Raw genomic sequence first — 8,837 nt, forward strand, 5'->3', positions numbered from 1 at the left:
GAGGCGACGGGTCTTTTCGCTGGCCAGCAGGTGGCATACTTTGAACTCACTCCCTAAGACTGGCCCCGCCTCTCATCCCGCCCCCCGCGCGGGTCCTAACCTAGCGCGCAGGCGCAGGGGCGTGGCCAGCCCCCGCGACCCCACGTGCGGTCGCCGCCAGCCGCTGGCCATGGGTCTGGCGCCGGCGGTGGCGCGCTACCTTGTCTACTTCCAGTACGTGGGCACAGACTTTAAGTACGTTTTCCAACCACTGCCCTTCCAGCCGCCCGTCTCTCCACTCTGGGTCGTGGAGGGGACGCGAGCCTGCTGGGGAGCCCGCGTGGAGGACAGGATGTCCGGGCGGGGGTGCCCAGAGGTTGGGGGGACGGGAAGCGCTTTGTCCGGCCTCGGGGCGGCGGGGCGGGGGCTCCGCGGACGCTGCCCATTGATTCCAGTCGCTTCTGCCCGCAGCGGGGTCGCAGCTGTCAGGGGCGTCCAGCGTGCTGTCGGGGTGCAGAACTACCTGGAGGTGAGGCCCTTGCTGGGCTGGGAAGCGAACGTGCCCGGGATGGGAGGGGGCAGGGGAGCACCCTGCGCGCGTGGAGCGCTGCCGCCATGTCCGGCCCTCGACCTGCACTTTGCAGGAGGCTGCAAAGCGGCTGAATTCGGTGGAGCCAGTCAAGTTCACCCTCTCCAGCCGCACGGATGCAGGGGTCCATGCACTCAGCAACGCGGCGCACCTGGACGTCCAGCGACGCCAGAACAAGCCGCCCTTTCCCCCCGAGATTTTGGTCAAGGCCCTCAACACCCACCTAAGGCACCCGGGAATCAGGTGAGCAGGACAGCCCTGTGCTCTGCTCTTGGCCCTGTCCCGCCGCAGGGGTAGGCTGAGACCCAGAAATACTTTATGTCCCTGAAGAACTACGAGAAGAGGGCGCCAGGTACCAAGGTGTCACCTAGATGGGTGGGCAGGCTCATTCCCCCCCTGAGCCTGACTTGTGGCCGCAGGGTCCTGCAGGCCTTCCGAGTGCCCAGTGACTTCCACGCCCGCTACGCAGCCACTTCTAGAACGTACATGTACCGCCTGGTGACAGGCTGTGCCTGCCATCATCACCTGCCAGTGTTTGAAAGGAACCTGTGCTGGGCTTTACCAGCAGAGTAAGTATGGGCTTGAGTGACAGAAGGGGTTTGTAGGCTCCCTCCCTGGAGTTCCCTGTCCCAACATCCCCCTGGCTCCCTCCCTTCAGCCGCCTGGATGTGGCTGCCATGCAGGACGCTGCTCAGCACCTCCTCGGGACACATGACTTCAGGAGCTTCCAGTCAGCTGGCAGCCCAGCTCCATGCTCGATTCGCACACTGCGCCACATCTCAGTGTCCCCTGGCCTGGCCAGTCCCTTTGTCCTCTCTCAGGAGAGCAGGTGAGGATGGGTGGCCTTCTGCTGTGGCCCTGCCCCAAGGGACTAGCGCTGATCTGGAGGCCAAGGCAGTTGAGCAGTAGATGGTGTGCAGGCCATCCATAGGGCTGCCAGCTGGAGAGTGCAGACCAGACAGCCCCTGGCCTTTTAGCTGTGCCCTCCCCCCACACTGGACCTCTGCCAGGCTAGGGAGCAGAGAACAGAATGCTGCCTTTCTCCAAGGACCCTTGCCCTGCCCAGAGCTCTGCCCAGCAGATGGGTTTTGGCAGCTAGTGAAAAGGCTTCACTGCTGCTAGTGGTTCCGGCCCATCCTAGCAGGGGGCGTGTCCCACTGCCCTTAGCACTGCCCAGGGGGCTTCCTGCCAGGTGGCAGCTGCTGACCCCAAGCCTCCCCAGTTGGTGCCAACCCCAAGGGAAAAGGGACTGCTGAGTAGTCAGGCTGGCTGCACCCTCCTCCCTTGGCACCCAACCCTCTGACATCTTCACTGGCAAGCCTAGCTTCCTGTTGTCTTCCTAATGTGTTGTAGTCATTGTCTGCTTTGGCTCTCCTGCCACTGGCCACTGTTGGGGACAGGTGGTTGGTCATGAGAACATGTGGATAAGCCCTGTCAGCTTCCCTTGTCTGAGGCCACGCTGCAGTCTGGAAAGCTGGGGCTGGCTGTCACAAGTGTCTGTGTCCCTAGGAAACTGCAGTTCTGGACCTTGGAGTTTGAGAGCCAGTCTTTCCTGTACCGACAGGTGAGCTGTATTGAGCCTTTGTGGGGGTGGGCAGAGCCAGGTACCTGTACCAGCCTTGGCTATCGTCACACAGGTTCGGAGAATGACAGCTGTGCTAGTGGCTGTGGGACTAGGGGCTTTGAAACCAGCCCACGTGAAGGAGATTCTGGACAGCAGAGACCCTTTGGGCAAGCACCAGGCTCGTGTTGCCCCAGCCCAGGGCTTGTTCCTGAAGTCAGTGATCTACGGAGACCTGGGGCATCCTAGTAAGAGGTGGGCTACTGAGGGGTCTGCCATGTTCCCCACTGATCCCACACCTGCAAGGCTGGGTCCTCACTGAGGAAGAGAGTTCTTGGTGCCAACGGAAGACCTCCTGTTGTCCTGGCAGATGGGAATCCCAGCACCCAGTAAGATGGGCACAGCAAATACTAAAGTGAACTGCCTCTGTTTCCGAAGTCCCGTTAACGAGGAAGAAAAAAAAAAACCAAGGGGAGTGTGGGTTTGGGGGTTGGCCCCCACCCCAGGCTGATCTAGGATCTACCCACAGGTCCAGCCTCTTACACCCTACAGGGCCCACAGTGTGGAAACTGACAGTGACTCTGGATGTCCAGCCAGGGTTGTGCTGGTCCAGCTGCTGGACCTCACTGTATTCGCTGCACTCAGCACTGGAGCTGCAGTGTCCCTCCCAGCCCCTGCTTCCCTTTGGCCCATACTACCCTGTTTCTGCCCCACAGGAGCTGGCGCAGGACAAAAAAGATAGGTGTGACACCCCAGCAGCCTTTGGTGCTGCTGCTCTAGAGTACCCTGCTTCTCTCTCAGGGACTGGGAGTTAACAATTAAAAGTGAGATAGCCCCAGAGGTGTGTTTATTGCCCTGCCACAAAGGTGTGCTTAGGCTGGCCTGCCATGGGACTCTATCCCTGGACGGGGACTGTGGCCAAGCCACGGGATTGATTCACACAGATGCTGTAGTCCTGAAGTGGTCCTGCTGGGCATGGTTCAGAGGAGAGGCACAGGCCCACGTGGGCAGCATGTCAGCTTGGGGTCTGGGGGAGACCCTTCTTGAGCAGTGCAGTGAGAAAGCTCCCCAGCTCCTCATCCTGAGCAGAAGACAAGGCAGTCATCTTGCAGCACGCAAGGCCCCCCACCCTTACAGGGCTTGTAGTGACCCCCAGCACCATACCTGGTAGGTCCAGGAGACCAGCAGCACCTTGGTGCCTGGGTCCTCCGAGTGGGCCGCAGCCTGGATGAGTATGGACTCCACAGTCACGGAGCCGTCGGGGAGGTGCTGCACGCAGTGGCCCTGCAGGGTGCTACAGGGAGGTCCAGTGAGACCCTGCCTGCCCTGGGATCTCACAGGGTGCGGGCAGGAAGCTGGGGAGACCAAGGCTCCTCCAGGGCTGGGGACAGGGCCAGGCTCACACCTCTTGAGGTGGCTGTAGACGCGCAGGGCCATCTCCTGCTCCTTGCGCGTGTCCTGCAGGTGCACGCGACAGGTGAAGCGCAGCTGGTGCTCTGCCAGGCCCAGCTCCTTCAGGGCTTGTTCTGAGGACACAAGCCGGAAGCTCTGCAGGGCAGGGTAAGGCGGGGCAGGGCATGTCAGGTATGTTTTGTGGGGGCTGCCCACCACCCCCGCAGCTCACTCACACTGTCCTTCATGATCAGGGTGCCATGCAAGAGCCGCAACTTTTTGGCCTCGGGAAGCAGCCCTGTGGGGAGGGACAGCCATGTGATCACAGGTTCCCTACTTGCTATCCACCCACCTGCCCTGCATCCCCACCTGCCCTCATACCCTGTGCCATCTCTCGCTTCAGCAGCCCCAGAGAAATGCCCACAGGGATGCTGGGACTTGTGGGCAGAGTCACCGTCTCGCCGTTGGCTGGCATGTAGCAGCTGACCCCTAGGGGCACAGAGACCCTCAGTCCAGACTGGCCAGCCTTGAGTGAAACTTCCCGTGCTCCCCTCAGGTACCAGGCACCTACGGAATTCCTGCTCGATCTTCTGCCGCAGGAACTCCATCTTCTTGGCCTCACCATGGACCAGCAGCACGCTGTCTGGCTCTGCCTGCCCCACCAGCTGCATGATGCCCTTGGCATCAGCATGGGCACTGAATGACATGTACTCCACCTGCATCTTCACCTCCAGCTGTGGTGCGGGGGGTACAGTTACCTCCAGCAGGGTCCTAGTCACCCACACAACCTGAGACAAGGGTGGGGACTCACCACCTGTCGCCCCTCCATCTCGAGCTTGCGCTGCCCACTGAGGATCTTGTGGCCCACAGTGCCCTGCACACAGTAACCAGGCATGATAACCTGTGGAGTAGGGATAACCTCAGCCTTGGTACATCTGGGACTTCCTGGGAGGCAACCTCCTCCCAGGCTGCTCCTTCCCTCTTGAGTCCTGCTGCAGACTCTGGGGCCAGGTTGAGCCAGTCTGAGCTGACCAGGCTGGACAGCCCCCCAGTGCCCCCACCCCCTGCCAGTGTGGGGGAAGCCTGTGAGCAGTGAAGGGGCAGTAAGTGAAGAACCAGCCTAGGCCGAGCCCTCACCATGTTCTTCTCATTTCCTGCCCACTTCCGGAAGATCTGTAGGGACTGGCCCGCATGCAGCATCCCTGGTGTGGCAAACACGACCTGCAGGACCAGTGGGGTCAGGACACAAGACTTGCACCAGATGTGCACAGGTCACCCTGTCTGGGCCTTACCATGGGACCTGGATTGTCAGCAAACGCCCGGTCAAAGGCCTTGATGTGCTTGAACTCAAACATGTTCCTCTGGACAAAGGTCTTCCGGATCTTCTGGTTGGTCCAGGTGATGAAGAGCTTGTAGTAGTGGTTGGCCTTCTCCGTCAGGCCAGTGGAGAAGTAGATGGGCACCTTCAGGTTCATGCGTTCCCTGAGGGCCCACCGCCCTGGTCAGTGCAAGGCCGCAGTGGGGGAGCACTGCTGTGTGGCACCTAAGGCACAGCACCATGGCCTGGACTTTGTCCCATGAGGGATGAGCCCCTGCTCTGGTAGCGGGAATTCAACTCATGACCTCACTTGCCGGGCAGGCACTGTGCCACTGAGCTATCTCCCTGGCCCTACCCTCTGTCCTGACCACACCACCAAAACCCTCTGCCCATGCCCTGTCAAGACAGCAGACCTTCCCCAGGCTCTTGTAGGTTGGACCAATAGCCCCGGCAACAGCTGATGGCGCTGGTGCAGTGCAGCCTCCAGGCCACAGGCAGCCCCGCCACAGCAGTGAGGGGCCAGAGACTCCAGGGTGGCCAGTGCTGCTTCATGCTCGTGCAGCTCGTAGCCTGCTCAGCTGTGTGAGAAGCCAGTTCCCATTTGTGGCCTGCCTACCCTGCACTGTCACTTGGGGCAGAGCTCCCTAAGCAGCAGCCCCAGCTGTACCTACCAGAAGGTCTCCAGCAGGATGCAGAGCTCCTGCGCTCGGCCCAGTGCAAACACAGGGATCAGAACCTGAGGACAGCAAGGCAGGCTCAGGGGGGCTTGGCGGGCAGCGTGCTGTGCCCACCCCCCTGCGAGGCAGCCGTGGAGAGAAGCAAGCCTGGAGCCCATGACTGGAGGCTGCCAGGCCCCAGGCGTCCTGAGGTGAGGCCCTCCAGGCCCCAACCCCACTGCCCAGTCTGAGTCCCAACGCTGTGGGGCAGGGGTGGGCCCCGGATAGCAGCTCGGCTGGCCAGTGCCACTACCTTCCCGCCACGCTCCACGGTCTCGTGGACTTTCTTCAGGAAGTCCCTCTCCCGGCAGCGCTTGGAGTCGCGTATGGTGGTAGCGTAGGTAGATTCCGAGATGAGCAGGCTGGGGCGACACTTATCAACCCAGGCGGCTCTGCAAGAGGCAGGCGTGGGCCGCAGTGGCCATCCCCTGAGCAGGACCTGTCCAGCCCCTCTCCTGGGCCCCTCCGCGTGGGCCTGGCCCAAACCTAGGCTCCTGCTTATGAGCTCCCAGGGCGGGCCTCCTTGTGGGTCCCCATGAGCTGTCACCATGCGGACCACCGCAATGTGCAGCTTTACCACCCCCAGGCCTCAGGGCTCCAGGGAGCCTTACCCCAAATGCCTGTCCGGAGTCATGTTATAATCACCCTGGCAAAGAAGGTGCAGTGAGGAGGGTACACCTACATCCAGCGACACACCACCCCCTCCGAGCCCCAAGCCCTCCACTGACCGTGTAGACCACAGACTCTGAGCCCACTTTGATCTGGAACATGGCAGCTCCCAGCACATGGCCTGCATAGTAGGCCTTGATTTCCAGCTCATCATCCACCTGCAGAGAGAGGGACTGCACTCAGGCAGGGAGCTTTTTTTTTTTTTTCCAAAGTTTTATTGACAGGACTGGAGAGATGGCTCAGTGGTCTAAAGCACCTACTTGAAACAAGCTTGGCAAAGCACAGGGACCACGGTTCGATCCCCAGCACCACATGCCAGCCAGCCCCGCCCCCAGGTGGGCTGAGCTGGCCACACACACACACAAAATAATAATAATAATAATAATAATAAATAAATGTTTTTTTAAAAAAGGGGGGGCAGGAAGATGGCTCAGTAGAATAAGCGCTTGCCTGGCAAGTGAAAGGGTCTGAGTTCAATCCCCGGTTCCACCCAATAAATAAATAAATAAATAAAATAAAATCTCAGTTGGGGGTGAGGGAGATAGCTCAAGAGAATAAGCACTTGCCTGGCAAGCACTTAAGGTACTGAGTTCAATCCCTGGTACTGCTAAATAAATAAATATCCCAGTTGGCCAGGTATGGTTTTACACATCTGTAATCCCAGAACCAACAAGGCTGAGGCAAAGGGATCACTGAAAGTTCGAAACCAGCCTGGGATACATAGTCCAGGATCAGCATGAACTACATAGTGGGACCCTGCCTTAAGTGAAAAAGGAAAAATGAAATCCCCACAGGGCAGCCCATTTAGTTCAAAATTGCAAGGCCTCAACAGCACACTGCTGGCCTAGCTCAGATATGCTGGGCAGTGGCATGGTCATCTGCATTGCCAGGAGAAAGGCCCAATTACATGGATGAAGAAACCGAAGCTCAACGCTGTCCCAGGTCTACAGTACCCAGCGGGACCTACGTCTACCATACCAGAAAAACAGGACGTGAACTTTGGCCACAGTCACCTAGACGTGAAAATGAGCCCTTACTGCAAAGTTTCTGCAGATGGTGATTTGTTTTGTTTTATTATTATTATTATTATTATTATTTTTTTTTTTTTTGGTGGAACCAGGGATTGAACTCAAGTCCTTGTGCTTGCCAGGCAAGTGCTTGTTCTACTGAGCCATCTCCCCGGGCCCCAGATGGTGATTTGTAAAACAGCTAAAATGATGCAGCAAATGAGATGGTCCCTTTGATGTTTTCTGTGTACTAGGGCTGCAGACAGACAAGACCTGAAGGACTGCAACCTGCAACATCTACAGCTGTCCGGTAACTGACAGCGTTTCATCTGGGGCACAGGTCCTCAGACGCGCTTCACAGAAGCCCTCAGAAGCAAGCCAGCCCAGGATTCCCAACTGCGCTGCTGGTACAGCTCCCCAACTTTGCTGAGGCGATCACCAGCCTCTGGAAAGGGCCTGTAGCACCTCTTTCGCAGTAGGAGCTTGTGAGGCAGACTCCAGACACAGCACAGCCCACAAAGTAAGATATGCTTGGCTCAGCCACCTGTGCCCCAACAGCAGGACAGCCACCACAGCGCAAGTCATGGCTCTGCCTCTCTGCCTGCAGCACACTGAGCCAGCGGGAAACATCCCAGATGCTTCTGGGCCTCCGTCACGGCCCGCCAGCCTTGCTTCCCCACTGGCCCTGCTACCTAAAGCCACAGTGACACCAGCCAGAAGGAGATGGTGCCAACAGCTGGGTCACCAGATGATACTTACTCTCCTGGACATGACATTCTGCAAGCTACAGAGATCTGCAGATGAAGACAGAATCACAAGGCTTTGTTTGTTTTTTGTAGTACTGGGGGTCAACTCGGAACCTTGAGCTTGCCAGACAAGTGTTTATACTGCTGAACTATCTCCCTGACCCCCAGAACCATAGTTTTGAGCTGACAAGCAGATCCAGGGGTGGACTGGGGAGATAGCTCAGTGGAATAAGTGTTTGCTTGGCAAGTGCAAGGTGCTGAGTTCGATCCCTGGTACTACCAAAAAAGAAAGAAGTCAAATGGAAATATTTCCAGTACTACAGCTCTTGGGCCCAGGGAGATAGCTTAGTAGAATAAGCACTTGCCTGGCAAGCGCGGGGCCCTGAGTTCAATCCCCAGAACCACAAAAGGGCAGATCTCACTCATCTCTTGAGCCCTCATAAACAAGGACATGCCCAGACATTCCCTAGCTCTCCTGCAGTCCAAGGAGGACTAAAAAATGGGACACTAATGCAAAAGGACTGTCCTGAGCTTAAGGCCAGCCTAGGTACATATTGAGACCCTGTCTCAAAAAACAAAAACATTGAGGCTGGGGAGATGGCTCAGGAGAATAAGCGCTTGCCTGGCAAGCGCCAAGGGCCTGAGTTCAATCCCCCGTTCTGCAAAAAAAGAAAAAAGAAAAGAAAGAAAAAAAATCAAAATGTATCATCTAAACACATTATCAGAGCCGGGTGGGGTAGCCCACACCTGCTATAACCCTATCACTCAGGAGGCTGAGGTAAGAAGATCACTGTGAGTGAAACTATCTCAAAAAGCCAAAAAAAAAAAAGTTATGTTGTAATTAATTAACTTTTTTGCTT

General features: G+C 57.6%; 2 protein-coding genes across 7 annotated transcripts in view; one reads left to right on the plus strand and one right to left on the minus strand.

The window, feature by feature from the left end:
• The first annotated feature begins 131 nt into the window (after positions 1-131).
• Pusl1 (pseudouridylate synthase-like 1) lies at positions 132-8,573 on the plus strand. 5 transcript variants are annotated; one of them, XM_023699593.1, is made up of 8 exons: positions 132-234; positions 451-508; positions 624-811; positions 988-1,137; positions 1,227-1,397; positions 2,078-2,132; positions 2,206-2,384; positions 7,486-8,573. In XM_023699593.1, exons 1-8 carry the CDS (start codon positions 170-172, stop codon positions 7,547-7,549), a joined length of 930 nt encoding a protein of 309 aa, XP_023555361.1. In that variant the 5' UTR covers positions 132-169; the 3' UTR covers positions 7,550-8,573. The 5 variants fall into 5 exon arrangements, with proteins under 5 accessions (XP_023555361.1, XP_023555363.1, XP_023555359.1 ...); XM_023699595.1 differs by having other exon boundaries at positions 2,206-2,377; XM_023699591.1 differs by lacking the exon at positions 7,486-8,573 and adding an exon at positions 2,659-2,964.
• Ints11 (integrator complex subunit 11) overlaps positions 2,960-8,837 on the minus strand; it is a 12,636-nt gene continuing 6,758 nt past the window's right edge. For both annotated transcript variants that reach the window (XM_023699589.1, XM_023699590.1), the window contains 13 exons: positions 6,284-6,382; positions 6,167-6,201; positions 5,809-5,947; positions 5,511-5,575; positions 4,814-5,003; positions 4,659-4,742; positions 4,333-4,422; positions 4,093-4,255; positions 3,903-4,010; positions 3,758-3,819; positions 3,535-3,677; positions 3,294-3,423; positions 2,960-3,210 (listed from right to left, as the gene is read on the minus strand). In XM_023699589.1, the coding sequence (XP_023555357.1) occupies positions 3,145-3,210; positions 3,294-3,423; positions 3,535-3,677; positions 3,758-3,819; positions 3,903-4,010; positions 4,093-4,255; positions 4,333-4,422; positions 4,659-4,742; positions 4,814-5,003; positions 5,511-5,575; positions 5,809-5,947; positions 6,167-6,201; positions 6,284-6,382 (1,374 nt within the window). In that variant the 3' untranslated portion in view covers positions 2,960-3,144. The remainder of the gene's footprint in view (positions 3,211-3,293; positions 3,424-3,534; positions 3,678-3,757; positions 3,820-3,902; positions 4,011-4,092; positions 4,256-4,332; positions 4,423-4,658; positions 4,743-4,813; positions 5,004-5,510; positions 5,576-5,808; positions 5,948-6,166; positions 6,202-6,283; positions 6,383-8,837) is intronic.

The sequence above is a fragment of the Octodon degus genome, unplaced genomic scaffold, assembly GCF_000260255.1.
Source record: "Octodon degus isolate 3935 unplaced genomic scaffold, OctDeg1.0 scaffold00113, whole genome shotgun sequence".
Taxonomy (NCBI): Eukaryota; Metazoa; Chordata; class Mammalia; order Rodentia; family Octodontidae; genus Octodon; species Octodon degus.

Bases quoted from the DNA above. Each gene is read 5' to 3' on its own strand.
- Pusl1 (XM_023699591.1), top strand. From the start codon at position 170: ATGGGTCTGGCGCCGGCGGTGGCGCGCTACCTTGTCTACTTCCAGTAC. The intron at 1,398-2,077 runs GTGAGGATGGGT...CTGTGTCCCTAG, and splicing joins GTCCTCTCTCAGGAGAGCAG to GAAACTGCAGTTCTGGACCT. The intron at 2,385-2,658 runs GTGGGCTACTGA...ATCTACCCACAG, and splicing joins CTGGGGCATCCTAGTAAGAG to GTCCAGCCTCTTACACCCTA.